The 27,603-nt window shown below is 44.7% G+C and overlaps 1 protein-coding gene across 1 annotated transcript in view; it reads right to left on the bottom strand.

Moving 5' to 3' along the window:
* LOC125689094 (uncharacterized) overlaps window positions 1–23,235 on the bottom strand; it is a 46,425-nt gene extending 23,190 nt beyond the window's left edge. The window contains 5 exon segments of the mRNA XM_048935902.1: window positions 9,856–9,877; window positions 9,879–10,031; window positions 10,775–10,883; window positions 12,668–13,411; window positions 23,025–23,235. Coding sequence (XP_048791859.1) covers window positions 9,856–9,877; window positions 9,879–10,031; window positions 10,775–10,883; window positions 12,668–13,170 — 787 coding nt within the window. The 5' untranslated portion in view covers window positions 13,171–13,411; window positions 23,025–23,235.
* Window positions 23,236–27,603: the final 4,368 nt, after the last annotated feature.

Below are 27,603 nucleotides of genomic sequence, written 5' to 3' on the forward strand. Positions count from 1 at the left end.
GCGAGCCCTGAGCTCAGGCAGCGCGCCTGGCATTTGGGTGGTTAAAATTAGAAGCACTGAATTCCCCCCTAAAGAAGCGGCAAGCAACGTTTCCCCTACATGGTGAACCAAGGCGTCAACAATGGGCTTTGTAAAACCTCGCCTCGACTTGGCACCTGCATAGGCTGCTCTGTCACCCGCAGGGCGTTCCAGAAACGACAGCAACAGGAGCCCTGCAAGCCCCCACAGGCCACAGGTGCCGTGCTGGCCCCCGGGGTGCTGAGAGACCCCGCACGCTCCAACATGGCGTTCCCAAACTGCTGGCGTGCACCATCCTGCCACGGGGACACACTTGCAGACTGTGGCAGCCTGGGAGCAGAGCTGTTTGTCCAAAATGCGTTATGAATTGTGAAGGACTTCAACGGGGCTGTGCTTCCTTTTGGGAAGAAGTGAGGAGCTGGGTTCACCTCCTGTCGATGCGGATACAGCACTACTGCTCTGAATCCCGCAAACATAAATTAACCTGACAGGAGCCAGACATGAAAACTGTTTGCTCTATGTTTATTTATGAAGGGGCTGACTCCACACAGCCAGATCAATGTTAGAGAACCGTGGTGATGCATGTTGTTCGCAGAGCTGTTTGTCAGAGCAGATTTTCCCTCCGCTGTGTTTTCGTTATCTAAGCTTTGGCAGTTCCTATACTTTCATCAGTTAGTTATTTCTCAGAGTCATGGTCCACCACAGAAAATGTCACCCAGGCTGCAGGTCACCTCATTTTGCCCCTTGGAATCACAGAATCATTATGGTTGGAAAAGACGCCGAAGATCATTTAGTCCAGCCATCAGCCCATCTCCACCATGCCCACTGACCATCTCTCTCAGTGCCGCATCTACCCTTTTCTTGAACACCTCCAGAGGCAGTGACTCCACCACCCCCATGGGCAGCTTGTGCCACTGCCTCACCACTCTTTCTGAGAAGAAATTCTTCCAAATGTCTCCACTGCTGTGCTCTGTGCTCCTCACAGCCTAACTCTTGGTGCTGGGCCTTGCTTAGAACTGTGGGGCAGCAAGAGGCTGTGCTGAGCTGCTGCCACATAGCTCCTTGTCACTTTGCAAGCGCTCATCCTCTTCCCAGTGTACGCCACTGATTGCATGGCCTTTTTTAGGCAAAGTTTTCACTGAAGAGGGAACAACAGCTTTGTGTACCTCGTTGCTGTACCCTGGGTCCCAGATGTGCCAGGCTGATGTGGTTATTTTGAGACAATGGCAAGTTCTATGAAATGCTTCCATTTATAGCTTCAGGAAGTTTCCTCAGCATCTGCAAGCCAAAAGATGCCTTCTCTCTACCAGTCTTTTAAATCACAGCATCGCAGACTGGCTGAGGCTGCTGGGACCTCTAGGTCCATCCGACCCAACCCCTGCTCCAGCAGGGACACCCACAGCAGGGTGCCCAGGCACATATCCAGGCGGCTTCTGAAGATCTCAGGGAGGAGACCCCCCTGTTTCTGGGCAGCCTCTGCCAGTGCTCCATCACCTGCACGGCACAGCAGTGCTGCCTGGTGCTCAGAGGGATTTCTGTAGATACACACAGAACTCACAGGCATGATTTCTGCACCTGTGAGTTACCCATAGGTCCTGCTGTGCTGGCTAAATCATGTGATGATAGAAAGAAAAGAAAAAAAATAGGGACCTGCTTGCTATAAATGCCCCCCCCCCCCCCCCCCCCCCCCCCCCCTCCATGTCACAAGGCTGGGTCACTGCACACCTGTTGCCACAGCTTGTTAAGGGCAGTGTGGGGAGCTCAGCCCAAAGGAGTCTGCTTGTTTCTGAAGATTGAGGGATGGGGGGGAGGGGGGAGACTGCTGGTATATTTTTTATTATTGGTAAGTATCTACAATTTTATTTCCATACAAAAAAAAAAAAAGAAAAGAACTAGATGAGAAATGTTTAACATGACCAGAAAGGCAGGCAGAACTCAAAAAAAAAAAACAAAAAACAAAAAAAAAACCAATAATAATAATAGTCATGGAAGGAGGAAAAAAGAGGAATTGGGGGGGAGGCAGGAGATAAGCCCACAGCATAACTTAAACAAGTGGCAGGAAAAGCATGTAGGATTTGAGAGTGAAAACACTGCACGCTCTGCGGGGGAAGAAAAGGTAAACATATGAGCTCAGAAGAACTGGGGGTGGGCACTAGGCAGCTTTCTTTAAGTTAGATTTCTCTTTGTAAAACAAAAACCAACGCAAAGAGAGGAGGACAAAGGTAGGAACAAAATCAATAATCCACTGAAGGAAAAGGATCACACATACCTGGGAAGAAAGTAAGCTGAAATAAATGCTAATAACGATGTATCAAGAGCGAAAAACAAAGCAGGAACACGCAAGTTAAGTCCAAATGGGTTGCTGTAGCCCAAATGTCATGCAGGAATTTTTGATGCATTTGCTCAGAGTAATCCTAAACCTGGAGATTGCAAACACCCAATTTTTCGACTGCGTTAGCTGCTTCCTCAGCCATGACAGTACAGTCAGCATGGAGCAGCTGCAGAGGAGGGGCTGCCCCACACCAACTGAGCTCCCCTGCTGCACTGGTGTGTGGATCCAGAAGCTGGATCTCAGTCCTGCAGCTTATAAACAGCTGCAGAAACATGTCCCTATCTGACACCACTGCGGCTTGCTGCTGTCTGAGCAATCTTTGAAAGCAAAGGCAAACACAGAGTTACAGTCCACTGGTTTCAATAAATAGATAAGACCACTCTTCTGAGTAATGTTTATTGTACTTCCTTGTTCTGTAAAGAAAAAAGCAACAAACCAACCTCTGTTGTATAGGGTTAAAAACAGGGACGCATACTGCAGAAGACAGATATTTATGTGATTATTACTTTTGCATGTAATATTGGCTTAAGTATACATGCTGCTGTATAAGGCAGTTTCAGAACTAAACCCAAAAAGCAGTATAAAAATATTGCAGATCTGATTTCAGAACATCTGTATGTAGTTTCTTCGTGCTAGTAACTACTCATTAATTCTTTAAAGTGTGGACATACGTGCTGAAAGAACACAGTGTGCTTTGCAAAGACTACAGAGACCCAGTAAACATCAGAGCATGGAGCTGTACGGCTGTCAAGAAGTGCTCCCATTCACTTCACATGGGAGAGCTGCTTACAGAAGTCATCTGGGAGAGCCCTACCTTTCTGCCAACAAAAATGGGACACTTTTGCCTCATATTCAAAATATATTTTTTTTCCTAAGCTAAATCTGATAGTAAAATAGAGCATCTGCTACAACTACAAATTTTAAAGCTTTTAACATTAATTACATGAACCAATCAGAGTACAGACTTTAAGCCAAGCAGATATTTCATACCGATTGCTGACAACCAAACTCATATATCCTACCAGACGTGGACTGGATTACTTCACTTTTTGTAGGGGATAAGTCATTCTGCATTTACCACAGTGTACGAGAATGCACATGGGCAGACATGAGGAGTACATAATGGGCTTTAAGGCCACACCACAGCTCACCTGCCCACATCCTGCTCATAGAGCTCCAATAGCCCAAACTCAGTAGTAGGTATCTGGATTCTCCTGTATGCTTCTTATTGTTTGCTAACACCTACAGAACCCTGGAACCAGGCAGCCCTTTGTCTGCCCGGCGTCACAGAGCCCACTCCCTTCTCAATGGTGGGCACCCAGATGTATCTTTTCAGAGCACTGACTGCTGAGTTGCTTACAGCAGGAAGGTGGAGGATGTGATGGTGCTGCCCACTTCCATGCAGTCATGCACGTGGCACTTAGAGCATTTAGCCATGAAATGGGATTTTTGGCTTCAGCATCTTGCTCAGCCTAAGGGACCTTTACACATTTCTCCTGAAAAACCACCACATCCCCCAGGCTTTTGGGTAAGAATTGCTAGTGATTACAGTGAAAACTTAAGAGATTCATGGCTAAAATAGTTATTTACCACCATTATTTTATGGTGCTTGTTTATTTATATAACACCAGTGTCTGTGTTCTCAATCATCGGCAGTACACTTATCTGAAAAACCCTGTGACAGGGAAATATTGATATCCCCACAACACATCAAGGATCCCTTTAATTAGGAGCTCTGGTGGATGGGACAATGTCTGGGAATCCAGCAGAGCAGCTATAAGGTTCTTCTATATATATAGAAGATATATATATATATATGCTTGTAGCAGCTATAAGCAGAATAGCTGCTATAAGGTTCTTCTGCTCCCAGGAGGTTTTGGAAACACCCCAACTTCTCCCCAGTTGATGGCAATGTCTAACAGCACTTGTGGCTTGCAGAACAATGACTTGGGTGAAAACTCTTTGCTGCAGAGCCACCTGCAAAGCTACTCCCTCAGTGGAGGGTTTGCCAGCTGTCATGGTAGATGTGGACCTGAACCCTGCAGACCTGTCCCCATGCAGTGCTCCCTGCAGTTCCATCTGGTCCCCAGGCTGGCAGGAGCAGCTGGCTGCTCACAGGATGTGCTGCTGGTGCCTCACTCTTACACAGCAATGAAGACATACAGAGCTCCACCTGCACACCTTGATGCACTGGGAGGTATTTCCATGCTGAGCTCAGTCAACATTTTTGATCCACACAGAACACAAGATGCAGACTGTAAACAGTGAAATATGAAGTGAGATAGCAAACAGTTCTTCAGCACCTCTGTGTTCTGATTGGTGGTATTAATAATCTGGATTATGAAGAACTACTTGCTTACTCACTTCACTGTTTTAACACACAATATGCTCAAAACTGTAATCCAGGTCATTAATGCCAGAGCATTCAAGCACTGCTAACCACCTTTCTCATTTTTCAGCCATTTACTTCTGGCAACTTCAACACCACATCTGCTGACCCACAGAAATTTACCGGAAAGGTAATGTGATTTGGACAAACAGAACAAAAATAAATGAATGTGTTCCCTTGGGAAACCTGAACTTCCAATACTTGGAGGGAGCATATAAACAGGAGGGGGAATGGCTGTTTATGAGGGTGGATAGTGATAGGACAAGGGGGAATGGTTTTAAACTGAGACAAGGGTGATTTAGGTTAGCTATTAGGAGGAAGTTTTTCACACAGAGGGTGGTGATGCACTGGAACAGGTTGCCCAAGGAGGCTGTGGATGCCCCATCCCTGGAGGCATTCAAGGCCAGGCTGGATGTGGTTCTGGGCAGCCTGGTCTGGTGTTTGGTGACCCTGCACACAGAAGGGGGGTTGAAACGTGATGATCACTGTGGTCCTTTTCATCCCAGGCCATTCTATGATTAATTTAAGACCAGTATGTATTTTCAAGAGAGATTAACAAACAAGCTTAATAAGGTATTTATCTTTTTGTATTATAAAAAATGACAATAATGCAGTAACACTTTGGGGCAAACAAATATGTACTCTGTTATTAGAAAGAAAGAACAAAAGAAAGAAAAAATATTTAATCTGTTAATGTGGATTCAGCAAATAGATGTTCATTTCCTTTTGTCTATTCAAACAGTTCACTTCTATCTAATTAGCTTATGGATTTTTTTAAATTTTTAACAGATGGTTTGCAAGACCTGTTTATGTGAGTACTGTGTTGTGTTTTAATTTTCCATGTATATGGAGTCAAAATATGTATTATATTTATCATTTGCAATAATTGAATACTCAGCACTTTTTTATTTTTTTGCTGGAAATGTTTCATCAACATTATTTAGTTATTGCAAGCTTATGCCTTTATAGAGGTCTGATGAAACAATGACTTTACCCAAGCTTGTATCCAGCTTTCCTACCTTTATCCTAGCAGAGGTCATACACAGGTGTATAGTTTGAAACAATTATTTGCATTACTGAGTTTCCTTTGATCACTCTACCATGTCTGCAAGGCAATTAACTCTTGAAAATTTAGGACTGGGCTGGCTCTCCTCAGCCTTCAGTCAGCTTCTGCTATCACAGGCAAAGACATCAAATATCGTTTTTCACTAAGCACATTCAATTTACCTTGCACAGTATATTAGTTATAAAGGTACTCAGGGGTACATTCTTTTCTGGCATTGTGTTATTTCGAGTATTGTATGCTAGAGTGAAAAGCATCCCTCAGAATACTCTCCCTGCGCTTACACTACTGCTCGCTAAGCAAGTAGTACCCAATGAACTGCAGGGTCAGTCTCAGGGTCAGTCTTATGGTTCTTAAAGGCATTTATCAGATGTGCATTGCTCCGCCAAAGGACTGTGGCCAACCAGCCACCAGGGCTGCCAGACAGGGAAGACCTGCTTTGAAGATCTCATACTAACAATCAACAAGTTCTTTTCTGGATAAGACCTCTACAAAGCTGAGTGGAACACTTCTTTATTTTATTTTTGGCTCTTCGGACTGTCCTCAGTATGTAGTTTTTTGGCATGTGCAATAATAAGAAATTTGAACCCTTTTGCAGGCTGGAAGGGTGATTCCAGCATGACGTTCAATATCCTAAAAATTCTGGACTGTGAACAGATGCGGATGAATAACCAAACAACCATGTGCACCAGATTCAGCTGCTCTTACCTGTAAACACATAGAAATGTAGACATTTCTATGTAGACATAGAAATGTAGACATAGAAATGTAGACATTTCTATGTCCTGCAGAAGATTATGGAACTATTCAAAACATAGAACGGCAGTATAGGAAAGTCTGCTGAGCAAGAAGAGGATTCATGATAGCATACTCAGTTCACAAAGTAGCATTAAGGCAATTATCCTTTCACTTAAACCGATTATTAAGAAGCTCAGTCCCCTCCCTGAAGCTATTCCTGAGTAATAACATAGGCACAACCAGGTAACGCTCAAGGCAGAGCTTCATCATGCTCCAACTGTTCACTAACCTATACATTAGGACTGGGCAGATATGACATCACAAAAGATTGTATTAGTTCACTGACATCAGTATGAGTACTTCTTTACTTAGGGTAAATTATGCAGTTCTCCAAAAATGTAATCTTATGAATCACATAGCGGAGAGTATTCTACAGTATATTTTAGGAGCACTGTCAAGATTCAAAAAACAGGGGTGGAGAAAGCTTGGTGTCTCACTTCCAGTCCTTTTGCGTGTACGTATTTTATTGTAGATATATGCCCTGAGTTCTACAGTGAAAATGTTCTGCTAGTCATGACTCATGCTAAAAAATGGGAAATGATTTTTAGAAGGTGACTCAAAGCCCCCAAAGCACCCTACCAAAAGCCAAACAAGAACATTTATTCAGATATTCAGATACTGACTCAGCCATATCCTAGTAGAGATTACTGACAGCAACCAATTCAACCAAAGCATCACAAATGGCTGTGGTTGGAAAGATGACTGACACTAGAGCACACGCCAGTCACAAAGAAGAAAAAAATACTCAAGTATGTAATGGAGCACCCCCCATCACTGCAGAATAGGTCTCTAAGCACTATGCTATAGCTTAAACAGAATGTACACACTTGAAACAGAAATGGCTGGACATGACTCCTTGGTCTTATTTTAAAGATGATCATGCTGGTTCTATTTAAGGCAAGTTTTCTATTAGATATGGATGGAACAATTCCATACATTTAAGAATACTGAGAAGAGCAATAAGCTTTGTATTATGCCTTAGTCTACAACCATAAAAAGGTTCTAGACTAAGGCATAATATAATCTTTCTATGTTTGTGAACCGTTACATATAAAAAGGTGAGTATAAACTTAACTTTGGTCCAACACATTTTATACCAAGAGAAATTGATAAATTTGGGGGAATTCACCAGAAAGGGAGGTCAGGGGGCTACTTCAAATCATCAAAAAAAAGCATGTGAAAGCCCCTCAGCACACAGAGTGGCAACCAGCAAGATTCCCTGGTATGTCTACAGAGTTATGACTGCACGGTATGACATGAGAACACCTGCTGCTACAGGCAGAGCCATGATGCTGAGCACAGCATTGGAGAGATCATTCCGAGTCACACCACACAGCCTGCTGCCTCATCCCTTCACTGTCCCCTAATGAGCAACCAGGGAGTGCAGCCATGCCCCTAGTGTGTTCCCAGGCTCTGGCACTTGGTGCCTCCGTTATTTCCTGAGTCTGCCTTCAGCAGCTGTTGGTGAATTCTCCTCTCACATTTTAACAATTCTCTTTTCACCAAGGAAATGACAGTGGTTTTACAGTAACAAACACAGAATACATAATGTGCAGGGTTGTTAGCAAGACTTAGGGATTACTGCATTACATGCTCTGTTATTTATGCCTGGCAGATTTCTCTCTCTGAGGAAGGGGCCTAAAGCTAAAAGGAGAATGTGGGCAGCATTCTTATACACTGAAGGCCATGCACACAGATGCTGTTTCAGACCCCTTCTAACAGATTTGTTGTATACACACTGCCCGATTACTTTTCAAGCACAAGGTTGCAGCATTGTTCTAAGCCCTTCAGCCCTCAGGATCTGAACTCAAACACGTACCTGCACACACACAAATACACAGCTGTTGTCCTACCAGCTGCACAGCATTTTTTTATTTTAAATATTAAAAAAGTGATCTACCTCGAGATCTATCAAGCAGCAATACAGACTCATAAAATAGTAATGCTTCTTATTTTTGGATTACTGGCATGCATCAAGCACAGCAGCAGGAAGGTGAGCTAGAAAAGACATTCAAACTCTTCTCTTCAAAGGCAGAGTGACCTCAAGGTTCAGAACCCACTTTCTCCCACTTAACCTTAATCTGATGCTCCCTTATTTTACTAAAACACCATAGATATAGAAAGAAAATATATTTTAAATCAAGAATTTCATAGGCACAGAGATGTGACTCTGGAAGCTAAGAGAGAATGCTTCAGCTCAAAATTGTTCTTGTTGCTGCAGCTGTTCCTTAATTTCTTCCTGACAAATCTGGCTAGAAAGGATACTGTAAAACAAACTCCCATGGTTTGACTGTTGATTGATAAACAGTATTTATTGTACATGTCATGAATGGCACTTACAACCTGGAAGTCCAGGTCCTGTAGGATTACATTCTATTAGAAACACTGCACAATCATGTCCCTAGTATTTGCAGCAATTAACTGCTTTACTTTTCCAATGCCAGCAATTACACTGATGCTTGTTTTCACATAATGCCCTTTTAGAATAGCCCGAGAGAAAGCGATCACCCATGGGACAACATTTGTTGTTTTGTTTGTTAGAAGAATTTGAGCACTTCAAACTCTTTCAGTTCTTCAAAAAGAAGAACAATATAACTAGTTGCTTTTTCTGTAAGATTGTTCATGTTAATTGGAACAAGGGTCACATGGCAACAATTCAGTTATAATTTGTTATAAACAGGTTGCTGTGTTCTAAAGACAGCTTGGTTGTTTGCATTAATGTAGAACTGTGTATTTTATTACGGCAAGTAATTTAGAGAAAGTATAATCACAAATACTGTGGTTAGAGTTGGTTGGTTTTGTGTTGTTTTTTGGTTTCTTTTTTTTTTTAATAAACACTACACAGAGGCTGCCACAATTACAATAAAACCCAGCCTATTATCATTTGTTTTCCTCCCAAAGTAAGAAGTTCAACAGAAGAATCAACAGAAACAAAACATATTGCACGAGAAATCAAAATGCACAAGCCAACCAGCTGGCTCTACAGAAAGAATTCAAGCTACTCCAGCTAAAGTAAGTGGCACTTCAGTCAAATTTGGTGTTACTGAGCCTCCTTCCACTTCATCTCTACACTCAGGTACTTCCCCTGTCAGCGCTAGGAGTACATCCCCATGCTACTGCTTCCTGGGGGAGCTGCAATTGGGGACACCTGGCCGTGGACGTGCTGAGGACCTCCTCTGCAGGCGGCGCGGGGGTGGCACTGGGGGTGTCTCAGGAAGAGAAGTGTGGTACAAGTTGGGCAAGCGGATGTCGTACCTAAAGCCCTTCCCCACGTGCACCCTGTCATTCAGGGCGTACAGTTTTTCGGCGATGTCGCTCCCGATTAAAATTGAGAACAGGCGTGAGATGAAACGATGCTTAGCAAACAGCAAGTACAGCTTCTTTCTCCTCCAGGCCACATACCGACAATCTGTCTCTGCTGTAAGCGTTACCTAGAGAACAGAAAATTAAGATCAGCTAATTATTATGTCTTTGTATTTGCTGCAGCTAAAGCCACTTAATCCATTTGTGTGAGGCTGCAAAAGGCAAATGAGAAGGTTGACAGGGAGGGGACACCCGAGGCTGTACCTGCTGGCAACAGTGAGCAGGACGAGCACACCCGTGCTGTGCACGGCAGTTGAAGCGGGATGTGCAGCCCTGCTTTGCCCTCAGCAGCCCACACTGGCAAAGCAGGTCTGAAAATCTCTCTACAAAGGCCCTCGTGAGGTGTGACCAACTTATCGCCCTGCAACCAGCCAACTGACAGCAGTGCAGGGGCTCACAAGTGATGGGCTGGGAAGACACCATGTCCCTCACTGTGCCCCCATATCACACAGTACCGCAGCCAGCATGCTCTGAATTTCACCTCCAGTGGGTAAAGCATCTTCTCCCCACCTACCATGGATGTGGTATCTCAGGTATTTTAGCTATTTTAGCACAGCCAACAAATGCAAACAAGAGTTCACCTCTTGGATCAGCTTTTAGGAAACACTTGTTTGTGCTAACAGGATGCAAACAGAAAAAAAGATACAAACAGCATGACCAGTCCAATGGACATCTCTCCCCAAGACAACAGAATGCCAGATGTTTGATTTCACAAACATCACCCACAAGTAAATGAAGTTATTTCTAAACCACTTGGTGTTTGAACAGTTTTCTCTGCTCAAAAAAAAAAAAAAAACACCTCCACTTTTACCTGGAAAATTCCCTCTTCTGTGGGTCTCAGTGAATCCCATTCAGGAGAATCCAGAAATTGAAGAGGAAAAATATAATGCAGAAACTCCCCATCAACCGTCACTCTGATCCTACCAAGATAAGATATGTTAATTTGTTAGTATTATGTGTACAGCAGCAACAACTGCAACAAGATGTTCCTTCTATTAGGTGAAGAGTTTAATTATAGCTTTGATAGCATGAAAAAACAACCACTTGCTGACTCTGTATTAACTGCATTACACTTTTTGAACCCAATTGGATCAGACTAGTTGCAGGAGAATACTAAACAATTGTGCAGCCATAATTCCAGGCCATACTCAGCTCACACACTATTCTCTCTGAGGCAGTTCTATGCAGCAACATACAAGCTTGCTCATGAAATGCTAGTGTGTGCTGACGAGGTGAAAGACCAATGCACACACACCAGCTGTCTCCTTCCCTTGGAAGCCATAAGTGTATGCTTTAGGTATAGCAAACATACAGTTTACAGGGAATCAAGTGGCAAAGACTGAGTGCAAGGCAGAAGGTCCCCATGCCATGCATTGAGCAGGGCTCTCCTTGTCCTGGACACAAATTAAACTGCCACAAGACTGCCTCTGGAGGCAGAAGACAGAATGGAGGTAGGGCGTCTGTCTGAATGCTGTGACCTTCTGCAGGTGCGGAAGAAAATCTTTCTTTGAATACTTTCCTTTTAAAAAATTCTATGTAAGTTTGATGGGCAGGAAATGTTTGCTTGAACCTCAAAGCAAGTTGCGGGGATCCCCATTTCACATCTATTTTGCACTCGCAAAAGCACAAACAGCAGCCCTACACTGCCCGAAGGAGCACAGCAGGACCTCCCTGCATGGCTATTGCATGGCTGTGCATAAAAAAAGATGGACATCTCTCTCTCAGTATGACTGTGCAAAAGCAACCTCCACATGGTACTTTCTTGACAGCTACAAAGGATGCTCCAAACCTGGGTTGCTGTAAGGCTAACTACTTAAGATCCATATTGTTCATTGTCAATAGTACTGAATGAGCTCCAAGCAGCTCACAGATTCCATCACGGAGCTGCTAAAGTGCACCTACAAAGTGCCCCATCAAACTCAGACCATAGCCATCATCTCTATGTATCTCATATACCTGGTGGCCCAGGACCACTCTGCATGCAGTACATAAGCAAGTATTTCCTTTCAGGAAAGCATCAGCAAAGGTTGTTAAAAAGGGCATCCAGTGAGCAGGGAGTTCAAGCAGCTGGGATTTATTGTCTCAGAGTCTAACAAAAGGCCACAGCATGCAGTAACTGTAGGGTCAGTTATGTGAGCTCTGGATAGGGCTTAACTATATCTCATTGCAACGGAAGCATGCTGTGAGACCTTATTCTCTTCCTTATTACCTCCCTTCTTCCAAATACAGTCTATAGCAGAGTCAGCATACTCCATTAGACCATTTACCTCTGCATATTCAGTTTCTTAACTACATTTAGTTAGTCCTGCTTCAGATTATACTGAACAGTATAAGAAAATAAGAAAGATGCTGTGTTCATCAGCTGAGCAATAGATAGCAAAAGACAGCCTAAGACTGAGGTACATGCTTGTTCCCTCTGTGTACCTAATCTGTTAAGTGCTGTGATACAGTGCTCAGGAAAAGGATGATTTTAAATCCTTTTCTTCAGGCTATTACAGATTTTGTGCTTAGTGTTTCTACATTAGTGTTGTTCTAGACAAGTGTATTTAGCCTATTAATATTTATATTACCCACATTAATATTTAATCTACTGTACTGGAAAATGAACAGACAATACACAAATGAGGCAATTTTTTGCTTTCATTTTCAAGAAAGGGATGGGAAGACACTTGCAGTGAGCAAGTCTGAGCAAACTGATACAAACCTGCCTGATACAAGCAAAGACAGTTTGTCAATAGGTGTTTTGCCCTGCATAGCATAACAGTGCTCCTTCTCCAGGGTAACCACTTCAGCATCACAGCACAAAACAATCTTCCTGTAGACAGTTAAGGAAATTCCTAGAGGCTGGAAGAGAGCACTGTAGAGCTCCTGGAATTCTTTGTCAAAGGAAACACTCCGAACTTGGTAGGTAACATAAATGAATTGTACAAAGCATATAGCAAACAGTATAAAATTCCAGGAGAATATATCAGCAGCACAGACATCCAGCCAAGCCCAAACAGAAGAACAGAGGAAGCCTAATCCAAGCAAACTGAAGACATAGAGAAGCCCAAAGAATCCACTTCCACCCATGAAGCCAACAACAAAGAGAATACTAGCTAGGTGGTAGATAGAACCCTCTGCCTCTTGCTTCCAGGTGACACACGTAGGATGCGCATATATCAAGCTCTCCCAAAAACTTGCATTTTCGCCCATGGCTGGACTCATTTTTTGATTCAGCCGAATTTTTGATATTGTTATTGATGTGATACAGCCAGTGGAGTCCTTTGCTTTTCCATTCTTGCAAACTGTTCAATGATCACGTAATAGCAGGGTCTCTTTTGGTAGTAAAGTCGCACTTAGGATTTCCAGAAAATAGGAAGCTAACGTTCTCAGAAGGCAATGCTGTTTCTCATCAGTTCATGCGCTGTCTTGACTTTAGCCATGTCATTCTGTAGTTTTATCTGATCTGGACAAGTGAAGAAAAGATGAATTACTTATAAAGTGATTTGCATCAATTAAACACGATCAAAGCTTTTATTGTCTAAAACCACAGACTGCATTACAATCATCCAATTTCCCTTACATCCCTCTGATTCCAGGATCAAACCTCAATACTCATCCTGTTGAAGACTGCGGTTTTGTACACACAAAGCACGCAGGAGCTATCAAGTTGCCACTGAATCTATGTAATGTGTACATAATATCCACAAGATCCCGTGACAAGTCTTTCTGCAGCCTAACTGCTGAGGAAACGGTTGCGTTTGCTGGTCCTGAACCTGTCACCTGAGAGTCTCATCTGATGCCTTTCCTTGTTTGGGAACCAAAAAAAAGATGACAAACTTTTGTCCCTTGCTCACTTCCTCCATGTCACTCCGGATCTCTGTCAAACCACTTTGCTTTCGCCTCTTTGCCTTTCTGTTACCATTCATGAGTTCAGCAAAGCTGCTTTGTCCCTGGAGACAACAAACGACATCCCCAAACATCACAGTATGGGAAACCTGAGCATTGCAGGAGATGTACTTTTCTCCTACAAGGACAAAATTTAAAAGTAGCTTTAAAGAGACCGGGATATCTGAATGTGAAACAAGTCATCATTCAAAATACTTCTCAAAAGGCATTTATAGAACAGTTTAATAACAGTCAAATGTTCTACTTTATATCATTTCATGCCATGAGCCACATCATTTCATTGCTTAGCACTGTAAAATGTTAAAAATGCTATTCTTTTCATTGCAATGTATCCCTGATAGTTCAATAAAAAGATACACAAATGAAAAGCATTAAAAAAGCAAAACAAATAAAATTAAAGTCTGCTTTCTTTGTCTCTCTTTTAAAGTAAAAAACACATGTTCCAGTGAAAGATTAGAAGCACTGGAGAGTGCAAAACCAGAGCAGTAGTGTAACTACAAGTGAAAGTCTTTACATGCCAGTTTCTTTTCCTGGTAGAAACCAAGGAAGCTAACAAGATCTTGCTACTCAAATTATTATTCTCTAGAATATCAAAGGTAGCTACTTTTTTTTTTTTCAAGAGCCACAGAAGTCAACACTTAAAAGAATTAGCACTGATGCAATGAAGCATTCAAGTATCATTCAGCAAGGTTTTCAGTGCCTTCTTTTCAAAAAGAAAAAAAAAAACAACCTAAAAACCAAAAACCAAAACAACACAGTGTCAGATCTAAGAGCAAAGTCACATCACATTTCCTAACTGCAACATCTGTGCTTCTTTAAAACTTGCACAAAATCTGACATTAAACTCATAATTAAAAAAATAACATAATTTAAAAAAAACTGTTTAGAAGAACAGTTTAGGAGGTTCCAAACTTCTCCCTGTTTGAAAGTAGGGCTGGGAAATCACTGGCCTATTAGAATGTCACAGCTGACATCAGTTTGGTAAAAGGATCTGCATTACAGGAAAGAGGCAAGTTTTGGTGTTTGCCACTTTACCCAAAGACTGTTCTCTGCCAACAGAATTGTTACTGGTTTTCATCTGGGTGTAGGATTTAGCACTAGAAAATGGGAATTCAGAATTATATTGGCCTCAAAGCAGTTACCCAGGCATGGAAGAGCATTCAGAATTTTAGGTAGCACTTCTGTGATCAATTGGTGATATTTCTGAACCACTAGAGAATAAAATAGGTGCAGGATAAACAGACGTGTTCCTGAACTTCTCTTCTGAATCCTTTCAGCATTTTCACTGAGCTGTCAAAGTCACAGCTGAGGGGTTTGTTATTTCTTTTTTTTTTTTAAATACAATTACTGGTAACATGGATTATTGTTAATATTTCTGTATCGCCAGCATTTTGTAACAACCAATTCTTGTCAAAATACATATTTCTGGACAACATTCAGTGTTTTGAATGGGATTCTGACTGAGATGTTACATGGGAACTGTATGCATAACACAAATAAAATGCTGTGGATCTGTACTGTAACCTCCTTTCCATTTCCAACATCTTTGTTCATGTAAGGTTGCATGACATTGCAATAATTTCACTAAATTTATGTACAATTTCCAAACCTCTTACAGCATTCACAGGCTACCTGCACTACATCACGGAGCACTGCTGTAAAACATCTGTTCGTGACAAGATGGGTCAAAGCAAATTTGAAAGAACAGCATGCTAGCAGAACACAGACAGATGGCCATCACACACAAAGCCGAAGACCCCACTCCACAAATGCCCTGTGCTTCTAAGTATTTTTTGAATGGAACATATCTTCCAAAACCACCGTATGTAAAATTCCCATTTATTTAAATTTAGCACAATGGTAACATCTGCTGTAGAGGATCTCCTTTCCTTCAGAGAGGAGGAAATGAGTGAGACATAGGGGAAGCATTCACACAGAAGACGGCCTCACCAGCATGGCACCCTCCTGAACTGCTTTATAGAATCACAGAATCACATAATGGTTTGGGTTGGGTCGGGAGAGACCTTAAAGGCCATCTAGTTCTGTACCCCTGCCATGGGCAGGGCTGCCACCCCCCAGTTCAGCTGCCCAGGGCCCCATCCAACCTGGCCTTGATTGCCTCCAGGGATGCAGCACCCACAGCTCCTCTGGGCAACTGTGCCAGTGCCTCATCGCCTCTCAGTAAAGAATTTCCTCCTAATATCTAACAAAACTCTTCCCTCTTTCTGTTTAAAGCCATTACCCTTTGTCCTATCAATGCACTCCCCAGTACAGAGTCCCTCTCCAGCTTTCCTGAAGCCCCCCTTTAAGTACTGGAAGACCGCTGTAAGGCCTCCCCAGAGCCTTCTCTTCTCCATACTGAACAACCTCAACCCTTTCTTCATAAGAAAGCCTGTCTTCATAAGAGAGGTGCTTTGATCATCTTTGTCCTCCTCTGGACCTGCTCTAATAGCTCCACATCTTTGCTGTGCTGGAGGCCCCTGCCCTGGATGCAGGTGGAGCCTCATGAGAGCAGAGCAGTGCACCTCCCTCTCCCTGCTGACAGCCCCACTTGTGATGCAGCCCAGGATACAGCTGGCTTTCTGGCTGCAAAGCTCACATTGCTGGTGAACGCTGAGATTCTCATCAACCAACACTCCCTGCTTGAGTTGGACAGCCCAAACAACCTTCCGAAAGCATTGAAGAACACTGCTTGATGGCGGTGGTTTCTCAGGGCTGTGGCCATGCTTGCAACAGCTGAACTACAGACAAAAAGAGAGGGTTCACTTGTTTTAATCAAGAAAGTATTCTTGATTTGCAAGCCACATTTTTGTCAGTTTTTCTTAAAAAGCATTAACTTGAACAGAGAGGATAGTATGGGTGGATTGGAGCAGAAACAGTTTTAAATTTGAATTGGTATTTAATACTTGATAAAGCCATTCTCATTTTTCTTTATAGTTGCTATAACTCCAGAATTTACAATTTTGAGGGCTTCAGGCCAGTCATTATAATTAAACCATTAATCTACTGCAAACCTAGGGGGAGAATTTGGAGAAGTGCACCTTCCCCAAGTACATGTCCAATCCTACCTACTCTTTCCCCTGCTAAGGAAAAGAAATTGCACCTCATGCACACATTCCCAAGTCTTGCTACAGCCCCCACCACGTGTCTACCAGGTTCAGAACAACACAGACTTGATGGCTGCTGGAGACACAGATGCCCCAGCAAGATCTCCTACTCCAGAAAGAAGATGCACCCCATGAGCACAGGTAGGATTACCAAACCATTTTGGGGAATTTCACCTCACTGCAAGTCTTTCTTTCTGAGGCATGGAGAAAAATCAGCCCAGATTGGAGATGCAAGAGACATTCAGCAGCACGGACTTAGAACAACCCACAGCTTTTCTGAAAGAGCTAAGCTGTCATCAGACAGTGATAAAATTAATAGGTTTGCTGCAGCTTCAGGCAATGAAGGGGATATCTCAGCTATAATCTTTGATATAAATGCTAGCCAGCAACTGGAAACTTCAGATGAGCAGAATATTAAAATAGACAAATCAGAATGAATTTGTGTTGTTATTTGCATGCACGCTGTATGACCTACCCAAACGGGCCTTTTCTCCACTCACTGCAGCACTCCCACAGAGAATCACCAAATAGGTAAATTGTAATTTATTTAAGAATGGCGTACTTCACCCCATTTTTGCCATTGATGACTCAAAGTTAATTGTGAGAAATATTAATTACTGCGTTTGAAACACAATAATTTCTGAACACCCACTCCCCTCTCCTCAGAAATAAAACCAGCCTTGAGGCCACAAGCATTATTCTCTTTGGTCTTTTTAATTAAGTCAAAAATAAAACTATCCAGATGGAATACTCTATTCCTTAGCTACTTTACTGTTCATACTCAGGCAGGTAGCCCTCAGGACATCACACTACAAAATTTGACAAGAGCTGCAACCGTCCATGCTGAGCTTGTAGTCAGCCTGCTGATCAGCATTACTACAGCTCTGCCACCATGAGGAAGATGCTCCAGTGCCCATGCTTGTATACTCACAGTGAGATTATGCTGCATTTAGCAACTCTGTCCCACTGGTTTAGCCATCTACGTGCAGGCTAGCCTGGCACTTACTGCTCCAGGCATGCAGAGGGGAGCCAGGGATCCCACAGCTGGGGTCCCACAGCCTCTGCATCCAACGGGTGAGTCCCAAGAACCCCATCCGGGCTAGGATGTCTCATTCTGTCTGCCCACCCTTTAGCCATATGAAGAGAAGCTGCTCTTTAATTTTATTAAGTACTTTCTCTAACATAATGCAATAGTGTTTTGTTCAGCAGGTCTATTAATGAATTCCTTTCTTCCATTTCCATTAGGTTTCTGGAAACTACTCTACTACCAATACACGTTTCTCTTAATGGCTGTTTAAGTAGTACACTTTCCCCAAGCTCCCTTACTTCAGCAGTTGCTCCCTCAGGGTTAGGCACCCAAAGGGACTGAGATGGCCAAGCCCTGGATGACAGTGTGTTGTCTAACTCATACAGCACACAGGAACTATGCACTTACAGATAGGTAAGGCCAGGCACCTTAAGGCGAGTATGGGCAAACACACTATTTCTAGAGATAAACAGCCCCTGAAACCACTCCAGGCTCAAAGCATGCACGCAGCAATTAAGACAGCAGCTAATTCCACAAGCTCAGGTCCTAGCTTACTTTGCACTTTGTGGGGCTCTATCCTAGAGAAAGCAATGTCGCTATAATGCAGGAAAACTGTTTTCCCAAGAAAATGCAGCCCGTACAATGTAGAGAGAGCAACAGTGACTTCATCACAACCTATAGCATCCATCTAGGAAGCAGAAAGAGGAGGAAGGAGACTGGGGAAGAAAAGGACTCACTGATCCAAAAGACAAAAGTACCATGAAAATCAGTCATTATAAAACTAGATATATTCCGATTACAAAGACATGCAAGCATAGATAGCAAAGGTAACTAGTGTAATTACTTCAAAAATTCCCTTTGCTGGGAATTAAGTCAGGATTCTGTATGATATGCAAAATAAATCTGGGTATGCTGTTACTAAAAAATGAATTGATATTTGCTATGATTCCATTTTTCCATTCTATACAAAGTCAGACTGGATGACCGCAATGATGTCTTTTGGACTTTTGTTTTAAGTTACTTAATATAAGAAAGTTACATGCACAAAGCATATGGCAAGTTTCAACAAGCTGCACAGCTGTGTATGATTTCATTTCTTAATGAAATCACAGAAACACAGCATGGTTTGGGTTGGAAGGGACCTTAAAGATCATCACATTCCAACTTATTAACAGATAGATAGAGACACCACCCCCCAGCTCAGCTGCCCAGGGCCCTGTGCAACCTGGCTTTAAAACCTCTGGGGATGAAGCATCACAGCTTCTCTGGGCAGCTGAGCCAGCGCCTCACCGCCTTTGGAATAAAGAAGGAATAAAGAATTTCCTCCTAAGATCTTACATGAATTTCTTCTTCTTTAGTTTAAAACCATTCCCCCTTGTCCAATTACTATCAGACAGTGTAAAATGTTGGTCTTCTTCAGTTTATGATCTTCCTTTAAGTACTGGAAGACCGCAACGAGGGCTCCCCAGAGCCTTCTCTTCTCCAGGCTGAACAAGCCCAGCTCCCTCAGCCTGCCTTTATAGGAGATGTGCTCCAGCCTTTTAAGCATTGCTGCTTCAGACAACAGAAAACACTGAACGCAGACAGGTCTCTAAAATTATTCTCCATGCAGATCTTACAGCAGAAAGTCTCAGCCATGTGGAGACAGAATCCCCTCCTACCAATGCTTTCCAAAGAACAGGGTCTGTTTCCAGTGAATACTACACGCGTGGCATCCACACCTGAGAACCTGCTTCCAGGCAAGCACCCTCATCGCAGCACAGAGCCACTGCATGGCTCTCCCTGCACTACATCACAGCTCCAGCAGGCAGGGCAGGAAGTGGACACCTGCATGAGTTGCTGTGATGCATTCTGGCCTCCCCATGGGAGCGTGAAGCTGGATCTGCATTCCCTTGGGCTCAGTGTCTCACCAATGTTTCAGCAGTGTCACATCTTCCAGATCAAAACAAGTAGCTGGGGTGCCTTCAAACACTGGTGGCATTTCATAGAATCATAGAATGGCCTGGGTGGAAAAGGGCCACATCTAGTTTCAACCCCCTGCTATGTGCAGGGTCACCAACCACCAGACCAGGCTGCCCAGAGCCACATCCAGCCTGGCCTTGAATGCCTCCAAGGATGGGGCATCCACAACCTCCTTGGGCAACCTATTCCAGTGCGTCACCACCCTCTGGGTGAAAAATTTTAGTCCCCTCTGGGTCACTCTGAAGAGTAAGCACCAGCCAGGCATTGGACTCTGCTCTGGTTGTGCTCCCATGGTCAAAACTGTCACCAGAAGTGACTTTCAGTTAGCTTTCCCACATGTGGGGCTGGCATGGCTCAGGCCAACACCTCACCAGTAGCCTGGGACTGGCCTTGTCCTCCCACTGCAGCCAGAGCAGGGCAGAGCCTTTCAGCAGGGCTTCATTTCATTCAGCTGCAGCTGGGAAGTCTGGGTTCTGCTTACAATCTGCTCAAATCCCTCCTAATCTTTTCAAGAAGTGGAAAAAAGCTGGGAATGGGGGGAGGGGTGGGAGGACAGTGAGAGAGAAGGAAAGGCCACAGCATCACAGAATAGTTTAAGGTTCATTAGCACCACTGCATACAGCAAAGCTGCTGTTATTTAGTCTTTAAATATTTAAAGACCAGCCTACTATACACAGATTACAGTACTCGGACGACTGCTCATTTATCACTGTAAAGCACACAACACAATCCTCCATGACTGCACAGCCAGTGCTGGAGATGTTATCTACTGTTCCTCTAGGCGGTGGCTGACATGTAAAAAATGACAGATTTTCCTCCAATTTGAATCAGAACTGAGGAAAGTTGAGCACGTGGTATTTGTGCCAAATATTCCCCACAGCCCTCACCTTCTTTTTTTATTTTTATTTTTTTAATTATTTTTTAAGGTCTTCTGCTCCTAGGAAATACGAAATGGAAGGAAAGCACGGAAGGACAGTTGTAATTTTATTTTTTTAATTGTTAACTATGGATCATGCAGTTGCATCAGACTTATATGCTGAGCAGGACTAGGCAAGTGGTAATTCAGTTGTGTTGTGTTTTACGGTAAGTCATAGAATCACAGACTCGGTAAGGCTGGAAAAGATCACCAAGATCACCCAGTCCAACCACCAGCCCACCTCCAACGTGCCCTGTAACCACGTCCCTCTGCACCTTTCCTGAACACCTCCAGGGACAGTGATTCACCCACTTCCCTGTGCAGTCTGTGCCACTGCCTCAACATTCTCCAGGAAAATATTTTTCCTAATATCCAACCTGCACCTCTCCTGGAGCTACTTACAGCAAAGTGAAGCACAAATTTAAGCTTTTCCACAGTTCAACTTTTAAGTTAATAGCAGAAAAAACAGCCACAGTGCCTGTTTCACAGATGCTGTAGAACTGTGTCAATGAACTACAGACTCGGTGTGAGCAGCTGTGTGCAGCTGTGCCTTTGGACTGAACACCTCTGTATCTGGCCACACCACAGCACAATAGAACACAAACCTCACCTCCCAACAGACATAAGCACTGGGTTTGGTGCCACACCTGGACATGGAACTAGATGGGGAGGGGCAGTGCCATCAGCTATGAATCCAGATATACAGCATGCTGAGTCACAGAGCACTGCACGTAAAGCAGAGGGAGCACCAGGCAGCGAGGCTGCCCCAGTGGGGCTGCTGATGTCATTTAGCCTTAATGGAAGGCTCAGGGTTAGAAGTACCCTCTGTTGGGACAGTATCACACTGCCCTACGTGCCCAGCAGCACAGCACAGTGGCAGGCACTGAGCTCAGGTTCAGCACCGCTTTCACTGGTCTCCCACCTGCCAGAGGCAGTGCTCGGAGTGTCATAACATCATAGAATGGCCTGGGTGGAAAAGGGCCACAATGGTCATCTAGTTTCAACCCCTCTGCTATATGCAGGGTTGCCAACCACCAGACCAGGCTGCCCAGAGCCACATCCAGCCTGGCCTTGAATGCCTCCAGGAATGGGGCATCACAGAGTAACAGAGCAGCAGCAGAGGCACAGACCTCTTACAGGTACTGGGACACTGACCACAGCTCAATTCTGCAGGGCAGCGTAACACACTAAAGGTTAAAAGAAAAACTCATCTCTGAAGAGGCTGCATGCTGTATGCAATGATGAAATGCAGTTCAGCCAACAAGCCTATTCTTGAATCCTTCATGAACTTTGTTCTCAACTTTCATTATAAACCATTTTCTTGCCACAACATTCACCTGCTCCACATTTCCTCCTTTTTTAACACCTATCCTCCCTATTTCTTGCCATTTTGCAGGCAAGGCATTTTCTTAAAAGTACTCACGTGAAATTTTCAGCTCCTTCACTGACCAGCACAGTGCTGCTGAACTTTGTGTGAAGCCTGAACAGCATCAGCCCCACAGATGCTGGAACCGTTCCTAATTTCGCTGCGGGCAGCGAGGGCGTGTTTACCTGCAGTCACCCACTGTCAGTGCCATTATCGAGAGCGGGGCAGGGAGCCCGAACTGCTGGGAGGCAGATTTCATCACCACATCGCTGTATCACCACCCCGTGCTCTGTGATTCAGTGCTGCGAGCAGTTCGCTACGCAAAGTACTTGCCCAGCAATGCCACGCTTTGGAAATATGTTTGGAAAAATATAAAAGCTTCGGGAAGTGTTTTCTATCACTTGTAGCTGTTTCTTCGCGAAGAAACAACTGCACGGATAGAAACAGATCTTAATTTCAGGGCTCATTTGTTCTTCCATTTGCCGGCGGTGGAAAGAGGCAGATGCCTACGGTCAGCGAGGTACGGGCAAGCCCAAGGGCCGCGTGCCCCGCCCGGGGGCAGCGCAGGGGCAGCTCAGGGAGCAGCCGGCGGGGGCACGAAGCGCACTTCTGCGGAAGCGCGGCCGCAGCCCAAAGCGCGCACAGGGCGAGTACTTCGGGGAGAAGCGCACTTCCCCACCGCACCGCGAGCCCTGCTGCCGCGGCCGCCCCGAGCTCCCGTTCCTCTCCGCGACACCTTGCCCCGTTCCCTCCCACCGCCCCCCGGCACGGCACCACGTCGCGCCCGCTTACCTGTCCCCGTGCCCCCTGCCGGGCGCCTTCGGCAAAGTTTCCCGGCTGAATGGACGGTGCGTGACGGACGGGACGGTGCGGTCGCTCCGCTCCTCGCGGCTCCCGGTGCCGGCAGCCCCCGCCCGGCCCCGAGTCCCGCCGCGGCCCCCCGCCGCCGATGTGACTAAAATAGGCAGCAGCCGCCGGCGGGCTGCGGGAGGCGCCAGCCCGGGGCCGGCAGCGAGCGGCCGTAGCGCGCAGGCGCCTCCCGCCCGCCCCGGGGGGCTGCGGGGCTGCCCGGCGCGGCCGCGGGGTTCCCCTCGGGGCTTTCGGCGCTGCCCGCGGGCGCTGGGGGCTGCGTGGGGCGGGTGGCGGAAGGAGGCGGGACGTGCCGCGGTACCGCCGTGCTGGGGCCGGGGCGTCCCCGCGGGCTGTGGGGTGGGCAGAGCCGGCGGCCGTGCCGCCTCCCAAACTTTTGTGCTTTGGAACGCTCGCGGCTTTATTTCTGCCGGCTCGGTGCCTGCACGAAAGGAGAAAAGAAATCCAGCATCGACGAACAAACCCCTCGGCTTTCACAGCACAGAAAGTCATCTTCTGCACTGCCGTCTTGGGTTAAATTGTCGGAAGCTACTGGTTTGCAAATAAAAATGCAGTTTTCCTCTTCTTCACCTGCAGCATCTCTGTTTGGAATGTACTGGAGAGATTCTGTGCCCTCAGCGCTGTCCTCGTTTTATGACTTGTGCATCTGTTTGCATGCAATCCTCAGGCATTTAATTCCAAACGAGAACACAGTTAAAGCCATTGGTGCTGTGTCGATACATGTGCTAGCCATAAATTTGTCCTGGTGATCACTTTATGTCTAGAGGAGATAGAGTTCAGTCAATAGATTGAAGGAAACAGACCTGCTAGCTATTAATGCACAGAAGATCACAGTGGGTTTATTACATGTGCAGCTCCTGGTATGGCAGAAGCAATATCTCAATAACCAGAACATGAGCAATATGTGTCTTATAAACAAGAAATTGGGGAACTTCACACGCTGGATGGTGGCCATTGCTTGATCTCCCACCCCAGGTGGACATGTTCACTGCACAGTGCAAGATGTGGACATGGACCACAGGAGTACAGGCTCTGAGCAGCCTGCTGTGCTCTCACAGAAGGCTCAAGGTCCTTGCAATCATCCCAGTGACCTCACTGTCTTAGAGGGGGGGTTCTTCATTTGGGAGTCTGGGCTCTGTGTTTTTCAGAGAAGGCACATGGAATTTGGGAGCAGTTAATTCTCCTAAAACTTGAGAAAACAAACAGCCAGAACACTTTAACCCAGCACTATCCCAGGTTACTTATATTCAAAACTTCATTACCTGATTGCTGTACTTGTTTTTATATCTATTTAATTTTTGAAAGAGAAAAGTCTTTTTTATCAATCTTATCAAGATCCTTGCAGTTAATTAGGCATTTAGAGAGTTTTACAGCGTCACTCCAAGTAATTACCTTTCAGACACATTCTACATATGCTATTTTACAACTTTGTCAACTTTGTCTGACTTCAGCAGTCTCATCTGAGAGATTTGGGAAAATCAGGATGAATATCAGGGAGAGGTTCTTCACTGGAGGGAAGTCGGGCACTGGAGTGGGCTCCCTTGGGAAGTGCTCATAGCCCCAAGCTGCCAGATTTCAAGAAGCATCTGAACAACAACAGTCTCAGATATAGAGCTTGAATTTTGGGTGGTCCTTTGTGGAGCCAGGGGCTGGACTTGATGATCCTTATGGGTCCCTACCAACTTGTGATATTCTAGGATGCTATGAGATTACTTCACTGGCAAACTTGAGGCAGGGTTGATTCATGTTTTTTTTCCTCTTTTTGCTCTTTGTATTTGGGGAGAAGTGAAAGCACGCAACCACTTCTTATTCACATTCATCCCAAATTGCCTTAGGCATAAATTTGGCCATTATGTTTACACCTCATTGGGACAATAGCAAATGGGATGGAAAAATATCAAATAAAAGAAGGGTTGCTGAAATTTTATGTTGGATCTATTTTTCTGTCAACATTACATTATTCTAACAAATCAGTATTGGATCATTTAAGATGGGTTCCCCCTAATTTTCATCATAAAAGAAGCAAGGAAGTCAGTATACTTTGATAGCATATCTTCAGGATACTTTCAGTTGCAAACAACAGTCATTGTCATTCTCCATGTCATGTAGGTTACCAAGGAACAGTTCTGCTATAACACTTCTTTTAATTCAATGAACTCTGCATCAAATATTCTCTAGCATTGTGAGACTGAGACCACCAATGACCTGAATCTGAATCTGAATGTATTTAGTGTTGCACTTTACTGATGTACACATTTGAAACATGGCACATAAAGGCAAAATGGAGGCAACTAAGACATGACGCACCGAGGGAGCAGTCGGAGTTTGAACTGAGGGAACTGGGATTGTTCAGTCTGGAGCAGGCTGAGGGTAGACCTTATTGCTCTCAACAACTACCTGAAAAGGTGTTGTGGTGAGGTGGGGGTTGGCCTCTTTTTCCAGCTAACAGCAACAGGATGGGAGTTAATGCCTTAAGATGTGCCAGAGGAGGTTCAGGTGGTGTGTTACGAGATGTTTCTTCTCAGAAGGAGTGGCGAGGCAGTGGCACAAGCTGCCCAGGTGGAGTCACTGTCCCTGGAGGTGTTCAAGTAACGTGTGGATGCGGCACTGAGGGATGTGGTTAATGGTGGGCATGGTGGGGATGGGCTGCTGGTTGGACTAGGTGATCTTAGTGATATTTTCCAACCTTAATGGTTCTGTGATTCTATGATATGCTTTGTTATAAGCCTTAGGAAAGGCTCAGCCGAGAGAACAACTTAGGTAAAGATTTTAAAGTCAAATGCAATTTTGTCAGCCTTAATTTTCAACCTGCCATGTTGCGGGTGCTTGGAGGTTGGCTTTCATCTTTGGAAGACAGGCCTGGGTGAGAAAAGACCAGAGTGAGACAGGCATAAAATGGCTGAGCCTCCATGCACTGAGGGGAGCCAAGTGCTGCTGGCATCCTTCACATCAGCTACTGGGGCGATCAGACTGTTCCCTGATGTCTGTAAAATGACCTGTGGTATTTGTATAGAAGGACTGTTTTTAAAAGGTCATGTAACCTAATAATTGCAGAACCAAATTATAACTGGTATCATTCTTTGCAGCAGCATGACAAGATGTAAAGGTCACACGTAAGGGTGAGCTTACAGAGAGCCGATGGCAAGGCTCAGCAATGCAGCGTCAGAACTGAAGGGCTGCTGGGGAGAGACCTGGCTATGGCCAGCACTCTGCTGGGGCAGTCCCACTGAGGAGCCAACGAAGGAGCAGTCAGAAGTGAGGGACTGCTCCTGCAGGTAGAACAGTAACTGAGCACCTGGTCTGGCACCCTTGGGCTGGACCCAACATCCAGCCATGGAGCTGTACAGCTCCAGCTGGGTGTAAACAGCTCTCTTACACACAGTTAGATTGATGAGGTACCTTAGATGCACCTGTCTCTGGCTGTGATCCATCCTACGAGAAGTCTGACACCTCCATAAAACAGGCAGATTGCTTTGCTGCAGGCTGTCAGCAGCCCTGTCCTCAAATGCCACTCGGAGCTGCCACTGCCTCAGGAGGTAGCACAACGCCTTCAGGTCACGGAGCAGGGACCCAGGAGTGCCCAGTGTTGGCACCCGCCTGCCCTGGCTGTGTGGCTGAATGAATCCAGGCCGAGGGAGGAGAGAGCTCAATGTATTGTGCTGCCCAGAAAGCAGCTCCATCTATTTCCTCAGCACCTGCTTGAGGAGGGACTGACTTACAACGTCAGACAGCTTTCTTCTCCGCTATCTCCGGAGTGAAGCAGTGGTGTTCCTTACGTTGTGCTGAAGTTATCAATAACTGTGTTTATGGGGGAGATTTTAAAAAATGCTTAATAAATCTCTACTGCATTTTTTCTTTCACTGCATTGTCCTTGGTCAATAAAAATAACTTATGGAGCAGGGGGATATGGTAGTATGTGACACGATGAATTATCTCTTTAAGAAGTGATGTACTTTTTCTCCATGGATGTAATATTGTACTTTCCAGGTAGTCACAAGAGGGCAATATGCAGGAGCTCCTAGTCATTTCAGAATGAGATTTAAATTCTTAATGTACTTTGAAAAAGGTTTTAGCAGACTTCCATATAGCTGGATTGTCCTACAGAGCCCCTCCTTCCTTTGTTCACTGGTACAGCTGAAGTAAGAAGAAGCAGCATTGCATTTGGGTACTAAACCAGTTTTATTACTGCCTTTTACAAGCAAGATGTCAACCAAGTCATGTCATAACATAATGTAATCCTGTAGTTCATGTATTCAGCTTGCAGAACAGAGCAAAATTCAAGTTGGAAACATTTTTCAAAATGGCATTCAATTAACAACATTGCCTGTCAGGTACAGGTAAAATAGCTGTAATTTAGGCAAAAGGCTTTTTTTTTTTTTTTCCTTTTATGCATCAGCAAAATAACATGCTAAACAGCACATTCAGGTTTTTGTCTTTTGTCTCTTAAAGGCTTGGAGATAATAGAAGTGAGTATCATCAGCTGCAGTCAAGGCGGAGGGCC

This window comes from Lagopus muta, chromosome 2 (assembly GCF_023343835.1).
Source record: "Lagopus muta isolate bLagMut1 chromosome 2, bLagMut1 primary, whole genome shotgun sequence".
NCBI classification, from domain to species: domain Eukaryota; kingdom Metazoa; phylum Chordata; class Aves; order Galliformes; family Phasianidae; genus Lagopus; species Lagopus muta.